This window comes from Chiloscyllium plagiosum, chromosome 6 (assembly GCF_004010195.1).
Source record: "Chiloscyllium plagiosum isolate BGI_BamShark_2017 chromosome 6, ASM401019v2, whole genome shotgun sequence".
Classification (NCBI taxonomy): Eukaryota; Metazoa; Chordata; class Chondrichthyes; order Orectolobiformes; family Hemiscylliidae; genus Chiloscyllium; species Chiloscyllium plagiosum.
Window position 1 is genome coordinate 86,207,956 of NC_057715.1, and position 21,381 is coordinate 86,229,336.

The window sequence follows — 21,381 nt, forward strand, 5'->3', positions numbered from 1 at the left end:
GTCGTTTGTAAATGTGCATGTGTGCCAATCCACAAACACACACGCACACAATTCCAGAAACACTCTGTCATCTTGTAGAATTCCAATGACATCTTACTGAAGGGAATTGCGTGCACACAGAAAAGAAGACAGCTGTTGAAATGGAGTTCAGCAGAAGGGAGGGAGTGAGGACAAGGACTAGTGAAGACAGGGGTGGGGAGAGTGGCAATGACAGAAAGACAAGTGAAGGTGGGTATGAGAAAAGGAGTGAGGATGAGGTTGGGTTGGAGAGTGGGAATGAGGATGGGGAGAATTGGGAAGAAAGACCTAAGAGGAATGGAGAATGGGCAGGAGGACGGGTGTGAGATGGAGAGTGGGAAGGACAACTGGGAAGAGGGGGAAGGTGGTCCAGAGGGAGGGAGGAAGAGGACCAGAAGGGGAGGACCAGTGATGGAGGGAGAGGGGTTTACTGACCCCCCTCCCCCCCCACCCCCCATTCATGGATGCCTCTTCCCTTTTCTACATCACATTGCAGACAAACAAAAGTACAATGTGGATTGTACATTGAAGGAACTGGTCACTTCAAAGCTTAGGGTTGTGTAGGTAAATAAAGAACAAGAAAATAAATTGATTAAGAAATTCAGCAGGTCTGGCAGCATCTGTGGAATGAGTGACTGCCAGACTGTCAAAGAGAACCAGACAGGTAGTGCAGGAACCCCTGAGACAATTTCTGTTGTCCACTGGTGGACACTGGTGAGGGCAATAGTCCCTCAAAGCAGTGCAGTCAGAGCCACATCCACGTCATCAAGGGCAGCTCAGCTTATAGAGGGGAGGATAAATACTGGGAGAGCAGTACTACTAGGGGATTTAGAGGAATAAATAAGCTCTTCTTTGGCTGCTATCTGTTTTTATTTCTGATTTTCAGCATCCACAGTTTTTTAGTGTTTTTTTAGTCTTTAACATATATGTTGGCTGCTTAGGTTAGAAACATATGGGTTAAATGTTCATTGATTTTATCTCAGTGTTTGGTTCTGAGATTTTGTCCACAAGCTGGTACAGCTGTGAGGCTTGTGATGCAAATAGTCATCTTTCTGTGTATATCAAATACTAATCTGGAGTAGGTCAAATTTTAAAGCTCATAAGTAAGGAAAAAAGTATTATTTGGTAAAGCTTTGCTTTTAAAATCCATACATTATTTTGTAATTCCACATTAGATTTTTTGAATTTTTTGAAATCTGTTGTTAATGACAAATTTAATTGCTTATTCACTAAGTTTAAAAAATGTGGCAAAGAAATTTCTAAGTAATGGCAATATAAAATAATCTGAATCTGCATCAAAATCCATGTAGCAAAGTTATCCATATAAAGCTTGCAGAATAGTAAAGATGTTGATTTAAAAATATAAAATCTATGTGTGGTTAACTGTCAAGCAGAAAACCTTCATTCAGTTTATTTATATAAGTGCATGCCAGTAAAAATAGAACATTTAAACAGACAAGTGAATTTTAGTGGTTGAAGCCCAAGGTTAAGACAACCAGGCATATGAGTACATTGAACTGATATCTACCAACTGTATGAAGTTCATTTATAATGAAAGAAAATGAGCATTCATTGCAATAAGACCATATTTGCACTATATTTAATCTGTTCCAACTACAACACAGAGCCAGGATTCATCTTGCCACTGAGTGTGAATGAAGTCTGTAATTCACAGACTGTCCAGACTCTCCTCCCTTCCTGTTATAAGTATGAAACCTTTATAAGATCAACCCTCCCTTCCTGCGTTGACTTGAAGAATTATTTTAAGTAATGATAGCTGAAACTGTGCTGGTCTCTTCTATGACAAAATGCTTTAATTGTGGCATGCATGGAACTAGAAAGGAGGGCATTTAGTCCATTCAGGTGAAGAATTTTGTCTATTTAAAGTGGAATCTATTACTTTAATTCAGATAAAGAAGGCTCTGGAATAGATGAGGGGTGGCGGTTGAAATTCTTTTGAATAATTTCCAGTGCAAATTCAGCATCATTTTTGGAAAGCATGCCCAATGACAGAGGCCTGAAGTTTATTCCAAATCATACCTCAATCACAATTTCTGTAGTACTGATGAATTGCATGCCTTAATATAATTCAGCAGTTAGGGCCTTGTCAATATTGGCTAATTGAAACCTAAAAGCTCTTGGAAGGGTGTAAATTGGCATCAGCCCACACTATAGGCTCAGTGACAATACAGACACCTGTTCTTCAGCAGCAGTTATGATTAGGCTATGATAGACATTGCTACTACTGTGCGTTGTTGGTGGAGTAAGTGGATGTTGAAGGTGTTAGGATGGGTGCTTTGTTCTGGGTGGTCTTCTTAAATGCCTTTGGAGTTGTACTCATCCAGGCAAGAGCAGAGTTTTCCATCACACTCCTGACTTGTGTTTTGGCATTGGTATACAGGATTTGAGGAGTCATGACAAGAGTTACTCAACCTCTGAGCTGCTCTTATAGCCATATTTATATGGCTGGTTTAATTCAGTTTCTGGTCAATGTAACCCCATGATGATGTTAGTTAAAGGCCTCAACTGTGGTAATACCTTTGAGTACAATGGGGAGATGATGCAATTCTCTTTTGTTTTCAAGATGGTCATTGCCTGCCGTTTGTGTGCGAAGAATGTTATTTGTCACTTATCAACCCAAGCTTGAATGTGGTCCAAGTCTTGCTACATTTGGATATGGGCTGGAAATGTGTTGCTGGAAAAGCGCAGCAGGTCAGGCAGCATCCAGGGAACAGGAGAATCGACGTTTCGGGCATAAGCCCTTCTTCAGGAAATTGCATTCTTGAAGAAGGGCTTATGCCCGAAACATCGATTCTCCTGTTCCCTGGATGCTGCCTGACCTGCTGCGCTTTTCCAGCAACACATTTCCAGCTCTGATGTCCAGCATCTGCAGACCTCACTTTCTCCTCCTACATTTGGATATGGACTGCTTGAGAAATCATTAAGGTTGATAAACATTGTGAAATCATTGGAACACAGGAAGAGGAGTAGACCATTCAGCCCTTTGACCTTACATGCTATTTAATATGATTATGGATGATTGAACACTACAATGCCCTTTATCCACATTACCCCCACAATCCTTTGTGCTTTTGGTAATCATAAATCTATCAATTTCTACTTTAAACATATTCAAAGATTGAGCTTCCACAGCTTTCTCTGATAGAGAATTCTAAAGATTTACTCTGAATAAAAACTTGCTCCCGTATCAGTCCTAAATTGCATCACTCTTTAGAAATAACATTGTGTCCCCTGGTTCTAGATCAAAGCATTGATGAGTCAGGGTCTAGCACAAATGATTTTTATGAAAGTGGAAGTAGACAGGCCTTGTTTTGGAGAAAGCTAACTTTGTAACTTAAAGATGATGGTGATCCACTGAGCTAAGCTAATAGCTCAGACTTGGACCGAAATATAATTGTTTTCTATAAATGAATTAGGTGTGTAACTGCATGTAATCTATCATCCTTTGTGCTTTTCTTCCCTAGTTGATCAGCTCTATGAGTTCACTTGCAGAGTACTGCCTACCCTCTGTACTGCGCACACTTTTTGATTGGTATAAAAGACAAAATGGTACAGAAGATGAATCCCATGAATATCGACCCAGAACAAGCGCAAAGTCAAAGAGGTACTTATTTTTCACTTTAATTTATTGATTATATCTGATCATATATGTTTGTTTATGGATGTTATTCCCCCTCCCCTTGCTCAGGGACTTGTCACTTACTGGTATCGTCCACAGAAGTTCAAATGACATGCTGTTTTATCAGGACAGGTGTACTATATCGTCTAATATACTTGCCTGTTTTTCAAATGTTGTGTATCGCTTTAAGGTCACAAAACTTATTACTAAATTAACAACAAAAACTTATACAATCTTTTAACATGATAAAGTGTTCCAAGGCTCTTCACAAGAATTAAAAAGCAAAGCTTAACACTGAGCCATAAAAGGCAATATTAATGGTATTGGCCTTATTCAAAGGTTTAAGGAATATCTTTTAGAAGGAAAGAGACATGGAGGCGAAATGATTTTGGGAAGAAATTCACGTGTCTGAGGCACTGGCGGTTGAAGCCACAACTATCACTGTTGTATCAGTTAAAATTGGTAATTTTCAGAAAGCCAGAATTAGATGAGCATAAATATTTTGGAGATTTGGGTTCTTCAGAAAATTTCAGACATAAGAAGGACTGAAACACTGGAACAATTTGAAAACAAAAAAAAGAGGATCGTCAAATCAATGTTTTATAGTAATTGCTAAAAGTTGTACCAAAGTTAGCAAAATGATTCAAAAAAGAAACTAAGCACCAGTTTTTCTGTTTAAAAGGATAGAGTTTAAAAAGAAAGGACATTTATGCAAAACCTGTATTAAACCTTGGTTAGAGCACATAGAGTTTTGTTTAACATATTAAAAAGAGTTGAAGAGTGTGGTGCTAAAAAAGCACAGCTGGTCAGGCAGCGTCTGAGGAGCAAGAGAATCGACATTTCAAGCATAAGCCCTTCATCAGGAATGAGGATTGTGGGCCAAGGGGGCTGAGAGATAAATGGTGCTGTGTCAGGGTCACGGTGCTGTATCGGGGTCACGGTGCTGTATCTGCTTGTGGTTAGAGGGACCCAAGGCATTCTTCCTTCAGGTGTCAGGTGGTTAGGGTTTGGCGGTGGAGGCGGCCCAGGACTTGCATGTCCTTGGTAGAGTGGGTGGGGGAGTTTGACTGTTCAGCCACAGGGTGGGGATTGTTTAGTGCATGTGTCCCAGAGATGTTCTCTGAAACGATCCGTAAGTTGATGTCCTGTCCTGTCCATCTTCCTTCCCACGATCCACTCCACACTCCTCTCCCAGTTACCTTCCCCCAGCACCACCCCCCTCCCCCTTGGGCCACAAGCCTTATTCATGATGAAAGGTTTATGCTTGAAAAGTCGATTCTCCTGCTCCTTGGATGTTGCTTGACCAGCTATGTTTTTCCAGCACCACACTCTTTGACTCTGATCGCAAGCATCTGCAGTCCTCACTTTCTCCATATTAAAAAGAGTAAAGAGTACTGGAGAGGGTGCACAGAAGAACTACAATGCTGACACTAGAAATGAGTTGGTATACATGTCAGAAGGATTAACATGCTGGGATTCTGCTACCTTAAAGAAAAAGAGTCAGGAGCGACGCAGTAGCGATCTTCAAAGTGTTACAAGGTTTTGATAGAGTGGATACAGAGGAAATGGTTTCTTTTGTGAGAAGAACATAACTAGAGGCCATCAATGTTAGATATTCATCAAGAATAGGGATGAATATCTCTACCTCTATTTGTTGTAGTATTCTGTATAACAGATGAGTGGTGAGAATGTGAAATTCACTGTAACAAGGAATGTTGAAACAACTAATATACTGTAGATGCATATAAGGGGAGATTAGAGAAGCACGCGAAGAAGAAAGGAATAGATGACTTTAACATTGAATTTAGATGAAGAGAGAAGAAAGGAAGCTGAAGTGGAGCATTATCACCCACATAGACTTTTTGGTCTGGTTGACCAAGTTTGGTGCTGCTTATTCATATACAAGATGTTGCTTAACTAGGTAGTAATGCAAGGGTGAGGACAAGGGTGATGGGTGAAATAGACTAGTTGCAAAAAAAGGACAATTGCTGGAAATTTGGATCGCCACAATTTTAGAGGATGGAAAGGGGAACTAATCAAATATAAAAGTAATAAAAGCTTAGATGCAGGTGTCAGTAGCAGATAAGCTGAGCAAGGGCAGAAAAGAACATTGTTACCAAAGTGGAAATGGGCAGTCTTGATAGTTGCATGAACATATAGAGACCATGTTTTTTTTTACTTTTCCTGTTGCTCTAATTATGGACTGAAATGAGAAATGAACTGTCTTAAAACCAAAGATTGCTGTAGGTTTGATGCATGTTTTGAAAGCAAGGAAAAGTGATGATCTAACCCCATCATGGCTGATGGTGGAATTTGAATTCAGTAAAATTAGCCTAGAATTAAGAATCTAATGATGATCATAAAACCATTATCAATTGTTGGGAAAAACAACTGGTTCACTCATGTCCTTTAGGGAAGGAAATTAGTCTGGCCTGTACGTCTGTCCATTCCAACATAGTCATCTGCACAGGATCATTCCTTATCAGCAATGTCTTAGATAACACCTTCATCATTTCTGATATATCCTGTCCCAGGAGCAGGACAGGCCCAGTTGAGGTGGCGGCATAGTGGTCTACAGTTAGGAGGGAGTTGCCCTGGGAGTCCTCAAAATTGACTCTGGACACCATGAAGTCTCATTGCATCTGTTCAAAAAGGAGAAAGGAAACCTCCTGCTGATTACTACATACTGTCTTTCCTTGGCTGATGAAGCAGTGTTCCTCTGCTAAGGATAGAAAGCTACAGAATGTATATTGGGTGGCAAATTTCAGTGTCTGCCACCCAGTGGTCACTGGGCATCAGCACTACTGATCATGATGCTTGTATCCTAAAGATCATTATTGCTCGATTGGATCTGCATTAGGTTGTAAAGGAACAAATAAGACAGAAAATCATACTTGACCTCATCCTCCTCAATCTGCCTGCCACAGATGCATCTGTCCATGACAGTATATCAGTAAGAGTGACCATCGCACAATCCTTGTGGAAATAAACTCCTGTCTCCTCGCTGACAGTGCCACACAACACCATATAAAGTATTATCACCGCACTAAATCAAACAAACTTCAAACTCTTCTAGCAACTCCAGATTGAGCGTTCATGAGGCACTGTGGGGCATCAGTAGCAGTAGATTTGTACACCAACACAATCTGCAGCTTCATGACCAGGCATATCCCCCACTCTACTAAAGAAACTAAAGAATCAATCCAGGTTTTCTAAAGTGTAGGGTGGGCATGCCAGGAGCAACAGCAAGCCTATCTAAAATGGTGATATCAACCTGTTGAAGCTACAAAACAGGATGGCTTGCCTTCCAAGCAGCAAGTGATGGAGTTAAGTGATCATGCAACCAATGGATCAGATCTAGTCCTATCATACCCAGTTGTGAATTGAACAACTCAGTGGGAGAGGAGGCTTCACAAATATCCTCATCCTCAATGATCGGGGAGCCCAACATATCAGTGCAAAAGATAAGGCTGAAGCATTTGCAATAGTCTTCATCTAGAAGTGCCAAGTGAATGATTATCTCTGCCTCCTGCAGTGGTCCCTAGCATTATTGCTGCCAGCCTTCAGGCAATTTGATTCACTCCATATGATATCAAAAGTGGTTAGAGGCACTGAATTCTGCAAAGGCTATGGGCCCGATCACATTCCAACAATAGTACTGAAGATTTGTGCTGCAGAACATGACAAACCCCTGGCCAAGATATTGCAGGACAGCCATCTGTATCATTCTGTATTGGATGATCCTTCAGGTCAATGCCTGATTTTCTTCTTCATCATCTTAATTTATAGTGGATTGCTGGCAATCCCCATTTCCTCAGTATTCAGAAGATGCCCCCCACCTACCACCACCACCACCACCACCAGCACCACCCAATCTTTGTCCGTTCCAAATCGGAAGCATGCCACAACAATGCAGCCCTGGGCTATACTGCAAAGTCCTTCCACAGTGGTTCAGGCATCGTATAAAGGCTGTAGTCTCTTTTAATATGTAAATATGGGTAGAGTAGTGTCTCTGTTTTGCATGAGTCTGAGGATTTTGTAAAGGTTTAATCAGCCATGTTTGAGGAGGTTTGCCAATCTGCCATCACTGTATGGTCCAAAGATTTTGGAAGGATGCAGAAGCTGGGAATTCTCTACTATGTAAGTATCAAGACACCGTGCAGGATATCTAGTGTGCACCAGCAAAATCTGGCATTGATGCTCACAGTTAAGCTGAATATTGATGGAATGGAAACCTTTTCTGCTGACAAACTCCATAGGCTCATGCTGCACTTCAATAACAATATGGGTATGGTCTATAACATTCTGTACCTGGGGAAGCCATCAATAGTAGAGAAGTCCAGGCTGCTTGACTCACCTTATTATCGGAGAAGGACCTAAATTGATGTAATTTGGAGAAAATGGTTTTTCTTTGGGGTCAGTGATGTTTGTGATCATGGTTACATAATATAGGCAATTTTCTGATCATCTAACTTTGTTGTGGAGCAGTTTAGATATCATACATTTAATTGGATAAAGTATACAGCCATGACAATTGGAATCAGTCCACTGATACCAGAAGACATGCTGTTGGTGCAGAAAGTGTTGTTCCCATTGAAATAGTGGGGGTGGCATCCTGCTTACTGGCTGAGGATTTAGGCACCTGTTCCCTGGTTTTTTCTCCTGTTCTTCTGGTCCATCCTCTACCAGGACCACCTACTTCCCATGAGAATTGGCCTCTGAGGCCCACCAGATGAGATCTTTCTCTCTTTTTCTCCCTCACTCTTTCTCCCTCTTGCCATCTTTTTCTATCTGTTTCTTTCTCTCTTTTCCTGTCTTTCTCTCTCTTCTCCCCTAGAACCCTGCCTCTGAGCACTCTTTAGTTTGTTGTTATGCCCATTTTTAGAGACATGTAATTTACTCTGAAGTGTCTAAAGTCAATGCCACATCAGCAGCATATGGTGTGCTGAAACCAAATTGCAAATCTGAAAGTTTCAGGAGATCAGTCCTTAGTCTAATCAAGGAGGCTATAGTTAATCAGATCCAACATTAACCTTTCCCAACACTGCTGCACATTCCACTTGGACGTGACTATGCACATGCACAAATTCAGACCAGGCTGGCAATATTTGACAGAGTATGCAACTGGGTTTTAAACATGATGTCTGCAGCATGAATATCATAAAGGCATGGGGTCGGCAAGCATTTCTGCCACTGGTAAGTGTAGGATTTTGCAAGAAAGGTGCTGTGGAGGTAGGGTAATACTTAGGTTGAGTAGCATTAGATAGAGTTAGAAATGTTGCTGCTACTCATGGAGGGAAGCCCGCCCACTTCCCTCCAAGAACCTCCGTGGAATTGGTATGAAGCCAAATTTTGGGAAAACCCAGCCCAAGAATGTCATTGCTTATTGGAGGAATTCAGAACTTATCTTTTAAATTTTAAGGAAACAATCAGAAATTTTTTATCTCAGTATCAAAAATCTTTTTTTCCATTTTTTTCTTATTTTCTCAATGTTCTTACTATTGCTCTTGAGAATGGAAAATTCAGCCCAATATTCTACAGAGTATAAACCTCTGACTTGCTTCCTACAAACATAACCAAGTTTATTTTTTTTTATTATTGTGCTTTTCAGTCCAATGGGCTTTTAAACATAATTGTACTCTGGAACGCAATTTCTTTTTATTCTGTGTGTTGATGCACAGGTCAGAGCTCAGATCTACAAAGATGTCCTCCTGGTCCAAATTTAGACAGTGTTATTTATGTCTCAACCCACCAGGCATAGACAGACATTCCATTCGTGCCAATATCATGGCTGGACTTTTCCTTTCTTTACAAAGCCTTTTGGCCATACTCAATTTCTGTAAATCACTCTCAATGTCTCTAGCCATACAGAATTACCTTATTTGGTTACCCACAGCATACCATTTCTGTTCAGCCTTTCTGTGCTTTGACTTCTTAAAGCAAAAAAAACCTACTATTCAGAAGGTAGCTCCACCACAACAAATGATCTTGATAGAAAGTTCAGTACTTTCATATGAATTAAACAGTTATTCCCCCTCCCCATCACTTTCACATACACCCTACCATGCACCACCTGCACTTACAGGTACCTCAGCCTCATAGGCATTGTCCCTCCCTGCTTATGATAGGCATTCCCCATCACCACCCTTTGCTATTTCCTCCCCAACCTCTTGTGAGTCTTGTCAGTCAGCAGTCTTCAACCACCAAAATAGGGTCCGGATGGGGAAATATTTGAGAAGTACTGCCTTACTTTAATATAATAGAGACCATTATAAGAAATGCCACTCAGCAGAAGTTGACATGCATTTTCCATGGTAATAGGTTCATAGAGTTGTACAGCATGGAAACAGAAACTTCGGTCCAACTCGGCCATGCCGACCAGATATCTTAAATTAATCTAGTCCCATTTGCCAGCATGTGGCCCATATCCTTCTAAACCCTTCATATTCATGTACCTATCCAATTGTCTTTTCAATGTTGTAATTTTACCAGCCTTCAACGCTTTCTCTGGCAGTTCATTCAATACATGCACCACTCTCTGCATGAAAAAAATGCTTCTTAAATCCCTTTCAAATCTTTTCCCTCTCACCTTAAACCTACGACCTCTCGTTTTGGATTCCCCGGCTCTGTGAAAAAGGACTTGTTTATTCATTCTTTCCACGTCCCTCATGATTTTATAACCTCATTAAGGTCACTCTCAGCCTCATCGCTCCAAGGAAACTAGCCTCAACTCATTCAGCCAATCCCTATAGCTCAAACCCTCCAACCCTGGCAACATCTATGTAAGTCTTTTCTGTACCCTTTCAAGTTTTGCAGAAGCAGAGTCCAGGAAGTGAGTTGCAGTTGCAGCTGGAGCCTGGTGCAAGAGCAAAGCAAGCCCAGGCCAGCCCGGGGATGAGTCCTGCAGGTGAGTCTGGGACAGAGGCCAGCATGTAGAGGCAGCGAGGCCTTGTGTCCTGAAGCCCAGCGGGCACGGACTCACTGAAAAAGGACTATAACTTGAGTTCTTTAAAGATACTTTTTATTCTCATTCTGGACTTTTTAAACTCTGTATTCCTGTACTAGTGTATCTTTTTACTATTTCAATTCTGTTACAACACTTAAAATATCTGTACCTGAGATGGTACCAAGAGGTGACATTACAAACTTTGCACTCATTCGAGTGCATGTGACAATAAAGGCTATTCTGTTCTGATAAGTGCATATAGAATACATTATACCTTTTTTTAATGATATATTTGCATTAGATAAACCGGTCATCCTTTGCAAGACACTGGATAATTCAATTAATTACTATTCAATTTTAACTTTTTTTTTAGTGATGAACAACAAAGGGATTATCTTCTAGAGAGAAGGGATCTTGCAATTGATTTTATTTTTTCTCTGGTATTAATTGAAGTTTTAAAGCAAGTAAGTAACTTTGATCTTTTTATTTTTTATGTTTGATTTCCAATATTGACAATTCTTTGCATTTTCATGTAAATTATGGCACCAATAAATTGTCACCATTAAAATAACTAACTGCTGTGGTAATTAAAGTTGTATTTAAATAATGCAATGATAACCTAATGGTGATCCAGTAATTTGTTTCCTGAGAATACTGGAACAATCATGCAAAAGCATGAATGGTCCTCCACAGGTTTATTAAGAGGAAAAGCCAGGCCTCACTTTTTCAGGAGAACACCTTTATGACCAATGATTAGATTGCTCAATACCTTGTATAACTGAGCCCAATATGCACACTTTATCAATTCAGAAAAAAATCCCAGAACCTGTTTAGAATCCGACTTGTATATTTACACAGCTTCCCACTAACTGTAGGTGAGAGTTTTATGTATCTATTTAAAGATCTGCATGAGACTTCATTTAGTAACAGGCAGACATTAAAGAGATTTTCGAGGGGCCTACCCAGTTCTCTGCTTTTTGTTCATTTTGTAAGCCAGAATTTGATGGCTGGCAGTTGTAAGGCATCTTCCATGTTCTCTGTCTAAGTAGATTAAAACCTGTATGTTATTCCTTTTCAGCTTTCACTTCATCCTGTACCAGACAACTTGGTCCAAGAAGTTATTAACTTGGCATTCAAGCACTTCAAATATAAGGAGGGGTAAAATGTATATTCTCATTCATACATTTATTTAATATATTTGTTATATTTTCATTGCTAACACTATGTATTGTTTTTCATTTAGTTATCTTGGTCCCAACACTGGAAACATGCATATTATAGACGATTTATATGCAGAAGTAATAGGTGTTCTGGCACAATCAAAGTGAGTACTGTGCAACGTTTTACAGTATTTAAGTTTTGCACAAGCAGAAATGGGTAAGGATAGTTTACACTTATGCTCTCAAGAATTTTGTGTCACAATAATTGCAATATCCTAACGTAATGATAAATGTTAGCTAGAAATATGCACAGAACGTTTGCCATTCTTCCATCATCGATTCACTGCAAGTGACATAAATGCCAGGACTAATTTTAGTTCTCATATGGAATCTTAGAGCAGCAGATGGCAATCCAGTGCAAGAGCATGAATCAGTTTCAGATTTTAATTACTAAGTCTCATTGGAATCCTGCCATGTAGCTACTTAACTGTTTCATACAGAAAGAAGCAGCTGGTCACTGAAAATCACATGGTTCAGAAACTGCCTGTTGGAAGATGGTTGCCAGCAATCACATATGTCCAAGACTTATGGTATTTTTCAAGTCTCTAAGTGTGGAACAGGGACTTTGAGTAGAAAAGTCTTTAATGTTCAGTGTCAGATCCAGAGCAGGGATTTGTTTATTCTGATGTTAATACGTAACAATTATATATGCTTCCTCCCAACATTTTAGGAGCTCACCTGTAAAATAATATAAATTATAATAACTAATATTGCCAGTAGATGTCTTTGGTAAGTGAGTATTGATTTTTATAATTGTATCTGAAATTGTTTTCATAATAGTTGATAGAAATAGACCTTTGTCACTGCAAAATATTACTCCATATATAGCCTTAAAACTTAATAACTGAATGCGAATAATGAAAAGAAATAATTTCTTTCACCTTTATAGATTTCCTGCTGTGAAAAAGAAATTTATGTCAGAACTTAAGGAACTACGTCAGAAAGAACAGAATCCCTATGTAGTTCAAAGCAGTATTAGTCTCATAATGGGTATGAAATTCTTTCGAATTAAGATGTATCCTGTGGAGGATTTTGAAGCCTCTTTCCAATTTATGCAGGTTTGATTTCTGAAACTTGTTTGATTGTATTACTTGTATAATAATATTTTAGTGTAAAAGTACAGTGGCAATAAAGGACAACATTTGGTCTGTAAACTTTGTGAGGACACATTTATTTCCCATGTACCTGTGACAGAATGAGTTCCAGCCAGTTTTAATCAGTGGGCCTTCTTAATATGTCATCTGCCAATTTCACACCCATAATACAGGGTGATTCAGCTGCAGACTACAGTTCCAGGAATGCCTTTTATTGGGAAGGGGCTAACTTTATGCCTCCAAACCAGGTCAAGGAGGGCAAACCTTTCCATCTGTGGTTTGGAGGAACACTCCTTTTCCTCCTGGCTGCATGAAGGAATGAGATATATTACTTTGAATGGCCTCTTTTATTTTTCAGTCTTGTAACATGCATTCACCTTTAGAAAAATGCAGCAGCTTTCCCAGTAAGGCCAAAATTGAAATAGCAGTTAGAGACTAATAATGTCATCAGATCACCATCTGCATGTTTCAGGAGGGACCCCATTGGCAATGGAATAGAAAAAAAAAACAAACAAGGCCTAAAACAGGTTGTCAAATCACTGTATGCCCATATATCACTACTGCCAAAGAGATTATTTCACTCCCTGCAGAGGTGTTAAATTTCAAATTATTTTTTATAAAAAACATTTTTTAAAATACACAATGAGTACTTATTGAATACAAGTCCCCACAGCTTATTATGTCAATCATAATGACCAATAAAGACTTTACATCTGAAGAACATACAAACAGGAGTAGGCCACTCAGTCCTTTGAATCTCCTCTGACATTTAATAAAATCATGGCTGATCAGATTTGAACCTCAGCTCTACATTCCTGCATGACTCTTATGATCTTTCAGTTTTAGTTTGTAAAGTTTTAAGTATGCATTCTGAGTACCCTATTCATGATAATTATTTAGAATGGTTTATGTAGATTTACCACAAAAATTGTTATTTGATTGTTATTACCATATTAAATGTTTAATAATAAAATCATCTGTATAATTTTTCTGTAAAGCTAATACTCCTGCCTTTATTTGGATCTGTATCCTTAGGAATGTGCACAGTATTTTTTGGATGTTAAGGACAAAGACATTAGACATGCACTGGCTGGCCTTTTTGTAGAAATTCTATTTCCAGTGGCTGCAGTGAGTATAGTCAATTATATTAAACTTTAACAAACAAACAGAAATTGATGGAGAAACTCAGCAGGTCTGGCAGCATCTGTGGTCACTACCTTTGAAATGTCAGCTCTGTCAGATCTGTTGAGTTTCTCCAGCAATTTCTGTTTTTGTTTGTTTCAGAAGTGCGGTATCTGCAGTTCTTTGTTTTATTTTATGTTAAATTAAGTTGTGTTCAATAAAGTGCACAGCATAAATGTAAGATTTTTATTATTTTTAAGGCTGTCAAGAATGAAGTTAATGTACCATGTCTTCGAAACTTTGTGGAGAGTCTCTATGACACAACTCTGGAATTATCAACACGCAAAAAACATTCACTGGTGAGTAAACCCTTCTGCTTACTAATGTAGAGTGTTACAACGTTCATCCCTCAGGAAGCTGAAATTCACTTGTTTGTTATAAATCAATTGTATTATACTGTAAACCTGATCAGTTGGAATGTTTGAATATAAAATTGAAGCATTTAAAATATATTGTAAAACTGAACAGGAGGTCTGTGATAGTTTTATTAATCGGTGTCATATGAATATAAAGCTGGAACATTGTCAGCCTATTACCAACATTGGGGATGATAACAGTTACTGACAGTTTACTAATATCTACATTCCAGAATTAATGATTATTAAGTCATTAGTAGTACTGAAGGCTGATCATGTACAGCTGATTGTTATGAATTAATACAATTAGATTTTTTTGTAATTTAAGTTGTAATTGACATTTGATGTGTTATCTACATCATTCAGTGATAACAATGAGAGCTCAGCCATAATTTATTAGTAATGTAACTTTAAACTGGAATTTTATTCTAATTTGCAAAAAGGATTTGTTGACAGGTAACAAAAACACTAATTGTCTGTTAAGTTTGACGTAAAGGATACCTAATGTTACACTAGTTAGCCAACCCTCCCAATTGTTCTAGAAGCTCCGCAGCCAAGGACGCAATCCACAGACACTGGATGTACACACCTTCCTCTACAGACATTGACATGCAGTATCTTGGCACCCCTCTAGTGCACTGGGTCTGGAAGCAGATTTGTATTGCAGGGTAACTAACACTGGAAGACTGCAGCGGGGACACTTTGGACACAGGAACTGGCACCCAGTTCAAGGTCTCAAGTAGGCTAGTTCTCAGTGCTGCTTACTTGTTCTCTTAGCACTCAGCATCTACCTGCATGCCTACAGCATCCACTTTGCCTTGCCAATTAGCACAGTCACACAAGTAGTCAGCTTACGTCATTGCTGTGCAGTCCTCAGTCCAGGGCTACATATCTTGCTGTACACTGCATTAATCTTGTACCTGCTTCATGGATCTGTAGCTTATGTGGCAAGTGCACTGCTTGTGCAGCAAGCAGACAATCATGTCTCAAAGTCTGAGGGGAATACTTCTCACTGAAATCCATGATGGCACAGTCAGTCAGAACGTCATGACACAACATGTTAAGAGTTGCCTCCCATAACAACAGTCCAGGAATTCACCACAGTCAGGTTCGATCTGGGGAGGCAAGGGCAGCCTTTGTGGTGAGACTAAGCCTTGGTAGGCTACTGTTCAGCATTAAGGCCTTCAGGGTCTGGGAAAGGATGAAGTTAAATTGTGCAGGAGGATCTGTGTGGGTAGGATATGGTGAAGCATGGCCAGGAAGGTGAGTAGAGTCATTCCGCTATCAGGAGCAACCCAGCATTGACCCTCTATGTATTACAGCTCCCTGACACAACCACTGCTGGTCATCTAATTGACAACTGGACCTTTGTGCACAGATAGAACTAAACATTTGGGGATGTTGAATGGGGAGGGCCAAAGGTCACAGCATGACCAATGACATGGACATGGGAATTTTTCCCCCTGCTTCCAGATGATGCAGTAGGCTCTCAGTACAGACCTCTATCAATTGAATTAGAATTAGAAACCTTACAGCCTTGAATCAGGCCCTTTGGCCCAACATGTCCACACCAACCCTCCGAAGAGTAACCCACCCAGACCTTTTCCGTACTCTATCACTTATATTTATCCCTGACTAATGTCCCTAACCGATGCATCCCTGAGCACTATGAACGATTTAGCATGGCCAATTCACCTAACGTGCACATCTTTGGATTGTGGTAGGAATCCCAGAGGAGCACCCAGAGGAAACCCACACAGACACAGGGAGATTGTGCAAACTCCACACAGACAGTCACCCAAGGTTGGAATTGAACCCAGGTCCCTGGCACTGTGAGGCAGCAATGCTAACCACTGAGCCACCATTCCACCACTTGAGCCTCGACTTTGGCCATGAAGTGATATGGATGATGTAGCAATGTGTTTAGCACCTACAGAGGGAGAGAGAGACAAACAACCAGGTATAAGGTTAAAGAACAAATATTCATACATCAACTGGGAGTAACATAGAAGTCATAGAGAAGTATAGCATGGGAACAGACCCTTCAGTCCAACTCGTATGTGCTGTCCAGATATCCTAACCTTATCTAGTCCGATTTGCCAGCACTTGGCTATTATCCCTCTAAACCCTTCCTATTCATATATCCATCCAGGTGCCTTTTAAATGCTACAATTGTACCAGTCATCACCACTTCCTCTGGCAGCTCATTCCATACACGTACCACCCTCTGTGTTAAAAAGTTGCCCCTTAGGTGCCTTTTATATCTTTCCCCTCTCGCCCTAAACCTATGCCCTCTAGTTCTGGACTGCCCCACCCCAGGGAAAAGACTTTGTCTATTTATCCTATCCGTGTCCCCCATGATTTTATAAACCTCAACCTCCGCTCCAGGGAAAACAGCTCTAGCCTATTCAACCCCTCCCTATAGCTCAAATCCTCCAAACCTGGCAGCATCATTGTAAATCTTTTCTGAACCTTTTCAAGTTTCACAACATCTTTCCAATAGGAAGGAGACCAGAATTGCATGCAATATTCCAAAAGTGGCCTAACCAATGTCCTGTACAGCTGCAACATGACCTCCCAACTCCTATACTCAATACTCAAGGCGGTGCTGGCTCGAAGGGCAGAATGGCATACTCCTGCACCTGTTGTCTAATGTCTACTCTGACCAATAAAGGAAAGCAGACCAAACGCTCTCTTCACTATCTTATCTATCTGCGACGTTATTTTCAAGGAACTATGAACATGCATTCCATGGTCTGTTTGTTCAGCAACACTCCTTAGGACTTCACCAATAAGTGTGTAAATCCTGCTCTGATTTGCTTTTCCAAAATGCAGCACCTCACATTTATCTAAATTAAACTCCACCTGTCACTCGTCAGCCCACTGGCCCATCTGAGGTAACCTTTGTGCTGACCACTACACCTCCAATTTTGGCACTCCACTGGTCATAGGCCTCCAGTCCGAAAAACAACCCTCCAGCACCACTCTCTGTCTTCTACCTTCGAGCCAGTTCTGTATCCAAGTGGCTAGTTCTCTTTTTATTCCATGAGATCTAACCTTGCTAATCAGTCTCCCATGGGAACCTTGTCGAACGCCTTACTGAAGTCTATATAGATCACATCTACCACTCTGCCCTCATCAATCCTCTTTGTTATTTCTTCAAAAAACTCAACCAAGTTCCTGAGACATGATCTCCCATGCACAAAGCCATGTTGACTATCCCTAATCAGTCCTTGCCTTTCCAAATACATATAAATCCTGTCCCTCAGGATTCACTCCAACAACTTGCCCACCACTGATGTCGGGTTCACTGGTCTATAGTTCCCTGGCTTTTTCTTACCACCTTTCTTAAATAATGGCACCACATTAGCCAACCTCCAGTCCTCCGGCACCTCACTTGCACTATGGATGATACAAATATCTCAGCAAGGGGATCAGCAATCACATCCTTAGCTTCCCACAGTGTTCCAGGATAGCTAATCAGGTCCTGGGAATTTATTCACTTTTATGCGTTTCAAGACATACAGCACCACCACCTCTGTAATATGGACATTTTCAAGATGTCACCATCTATTTCCCTACATTTTATATCTTCCCTGTCCTTCTCCACAATAAACACTGATATAAAATACTTGTTTTGTATCTCCCCCATCTCCAAGTCATTGTCACCTTTGCCTCCAAACTGCCTCATTAAGATTTCTTCTTGAGATCTTGGCTGTCAATTTTGATTGAGTCTTTTGAGGAAGTGATGGAGTATTGATAATAGAAACCATGCAGGCCTTTGGGCCACACTGACACTCTAAAGAGTATCCCACCCCACTACCCTGTCCCTGTAACCCTGCATTTCCCATGGCTAATCCACCTAGCACTCTCATCCCTGGACTCTATGGGCAATTTAGCTTGACCAATACACCAAAACAGCATGTCTTTCTTTGGATTGTGAGAGGAAACCAGAGCACCCAGGGAAACCCACGTAGACATGGGGAGTATGTGCAAACTCCACACAGACAGTTGTGTGAGACTGGAGTCAAGCCCGGAAGCCTAGTGCAATTAGGCAGCATTGCTAACAACTGAGTTGCCGTGTCTGAGAGTAGGGCATGTATGTTGTCTACCTGGACTATGATGTGGAGATGCCGGTGTTGGACTGGGTTGGACAAGGTCAAAAATCATGCGACACCAGGTTCAATGGGTTTATTTGAAAACACTAGCTTTTTGAGTGCACCTTCTTCATCGGGTCTATACTAGAGCTTTTGACATGGTAGGCTGGTTCAGAAGATTAATTCATGGGGAATTTGTAAATTGGATACAAAATTAGCTTTGTCACAGAAGGTGGAGGCGTATGGAGGGGTCTGACTGGAGGCCTGTGATCAGTGGTGTTCTGCAAGTACTCTGCTTTTAATATATATAAGTGATTTGGATGAAAATCTAGGTGGTCTGATAAGTAAGATTGTAGACAACATGAAAATTGGTGGAGTTATGAATAGTGAAGAAGGTTGTCAAAGGATATAGATCATTTGGAAAGTTGGGTGAAGAAATAGCAGATGCAGTTTAATCCAGTTAAGTGTGAGCTGATGCATGTTGGGAAGTCGAATGCAAGAGAAAAGTATATAGTAAAAGGTAGGACCCATAGGAGCATAGATGTACAGTGGGGGTGGTGGGGGATCTTGGGGTGTAAGTCCATAGTGCCCTAAAAGTAGCAACACAAGTGGATAAGGTGGTAAAGAAGATATATGACATGCTTGCCTTCATCGGTCAGGACATTGAGTATAAAAATTGGCACGTCATGTTGCACCTGTATAAAACTTTAGTGAAGCTACATTTGGTGTATTGTGTACATTCTGGTTGCCACACTATAGAAAGGATTTGGAGGCTTTGGAGAAGGTGTAAAAGAGGTTTACCAGGATGTTGCCTGGATTACAGTACATTATCTATAAAGAGAAGTTTTGCATTGAAGGCTGAGGGGCAACCTGAAAGGAATGTATAAAATTATGAAAGACATGGATTGGATGGACAGACGGAGTCCTTTTATTTCTTTCGGAAATGTCAAATACTGGGGGCATAGGTTTAAGATAGGAGGGTAAAAGTTTAAAGGAGATGTACAAAAAAGGTTTTTTACACAAAGGGTGGTGGGTGCCTGGAATGTGCTGCCAGGGAAGGTGGTAGAAACAGATAAGATAGCAACATTTGTGAGGCATTTAGACAGACACATGAGCAGCCTGAGAAGAGAGGGGTACAGACTATGTGCAGGCAGATAGGATTAGTTTAGAATGGCATCCTGATCGGCACAGACATGGTGACCCAAGGGGCCTGTTCCTCTACTGTACTGTTCTATGACCTTCCTTTCCCTCCCTCTGTATTTTAGTGTATTCCCTTGATCTATAGATGTGGTGGACAGACCCTGCTTGGTTGTGGAGTCCAGTTGGCCTGGAGGTGTAGTGCCTTTGGTGCTTTTATTGGACAAGAGAGACTTTCCAAAGGAATTCTTGCCAGAGTCAAGTTGAGCCTCTTTGGCTTAAACTTCCAAGGGTCAAAGAGGTGGAAGTGGAGGACCCAGCCACCTCTGCAGTGAAAATGCCAAGGAGGTCTATGTATGGTTCATTCTCTGATTTTGTGCCTCCTGACACTGATCTGTCCCCTTGTGAGAAGGACCATGGAGTGGGTTCACGGTTCACTGTCCTCCTGTCACCTTGTATTTGATCCAGAGGACCAATTCATGGGGCGATGGAGTGCATGTTTGTGTGCACCTCCATCTGTGGCTGCTGGACCTGGCTCACCGTGACAGCTGCCAGCTGGTGCATGGAGGCAAACAGAGAGTTGCATGAATTGCTGTCCATATGAAGCTTCTGAGCAATGAGGGCTGATGTGTCCCAGATGCTGGTCTGGTCTGCTGCTGTTGCTTCACTCTAAATTTGGGTGAAGTCTGTAATAAGATCATCCCTTCCCTGGGGGCTGATGGTGCCTGGGCTCCAACCATCCTCCCAGTGTGCTTTTCTTTCTTAGCCAGCTGCAGAGCTGTCTCTGTGTAGAACTGATCAACATATTTGCCCACACTATTTATGCCTAATAGTCACACAAATGTGTCCTTATGTAAGCTGGAAGGGGTTGCAGAATGTTCTGAGGAAGGGTCACTCAATTAGAAATGTTAACTCTCTACAGATGCTGCCTGCCCTCCTGAGATTGTTCAGGAATTTCTGTTTTTGTTGCAGCATGTAGTCTTGCCAGTGTTTTCGCTGAGGATTCAGTGCTCAGAGGTCCAGGAGGATCATTTGGGGAACCAAACATTTCTGTGAAAAGGCAGTGGGAGGCTAGCTGTGCCTGCTATACATGAGAGAAATGGCATTGTGGCTATTATTTAAAAATGGTGTGCAATGAATTAGACTTGCAGTGTACTTATTGGGAGAGTGGCAGTAGCATGTAAACTGGTGCTTACCAGTTTGGATGTTTCTGTGTCCCTGCAGGTATTGTCCTTGACAGAGTATGGGTTATCTCTTTGTAGGCAGTAAGCATCTGATGTTGAGCGTTTTCCCCCCTCCCTCATCACCACCCATATGGTTTGCTGTGCCCCATTATAATGGTCTCCTGCAATGACAGAAAAGGAAGGAATGAGTCATAGAGCCATATAGATGTACAGCATGGAAACAGACCCTTCGGTCCAACCCATTCATTCCAACCTGATATCCCAATCCAATCTAGTCTCACCTGCCAGCACCCTGCCCATATCCCTCCAAACCCTTCCTATTCATATACCATCCAAATGCCTCTTAAATGTTGCAATTGTACCAGCCTCCATCACTTCCTCTGGCAGCTCATTCCATACACGTACCACCCTCTGTGAAAACGTTGCCCGGTAGGTCTCTTTTATATCTTTCCCCTCTCACCCTAAACCTATGCCCTCTAGTTCTGGACTCCCCGACCCCAGGGAAAA

The 21,381-nt window shown here is 41.0% G+C and overlaps 1 protein-coding gene across 1 annotated transcript in view; it reads left to right on the top strand.

Moving 5' to 3' along the window:
• The window catches only part of LOC122551062 (protein furry homolog), a 286,326-nt gene that overhangs the window by 95,780 nt on the left and 169,165 nt on the right, over nt 1-21,381 (top strand). The window contains exons 4-10 of the mRNA XM_043692704.1: nt 3,504-3,643; nt 10,978-11,068; nt 11,683-11,762; nt 11,848-11,928; nt 12,714-12,882; nt 13,954-14,046; nt 14,301-14,399. Of these exons, the coding sequence (XP_043548639.1) occupies nt 3,504-3,643; nt 10,978-11,068; nt 11,683-11,762; nt 11,848-11,928; nt 12,714-12,882; nt 13,954-14,046; nt 14,301-14,399 (753 nt within the window). The remainder of the gene's footprint in view (nt 1-3,503; nt 3,644-10,977; nt 11,069-11,682; nt 11,763-11,847; nt 11,929-12,713; nt 12,883-13,953; nt 14,047-14,300; nt 14,400-21,381) is intronic.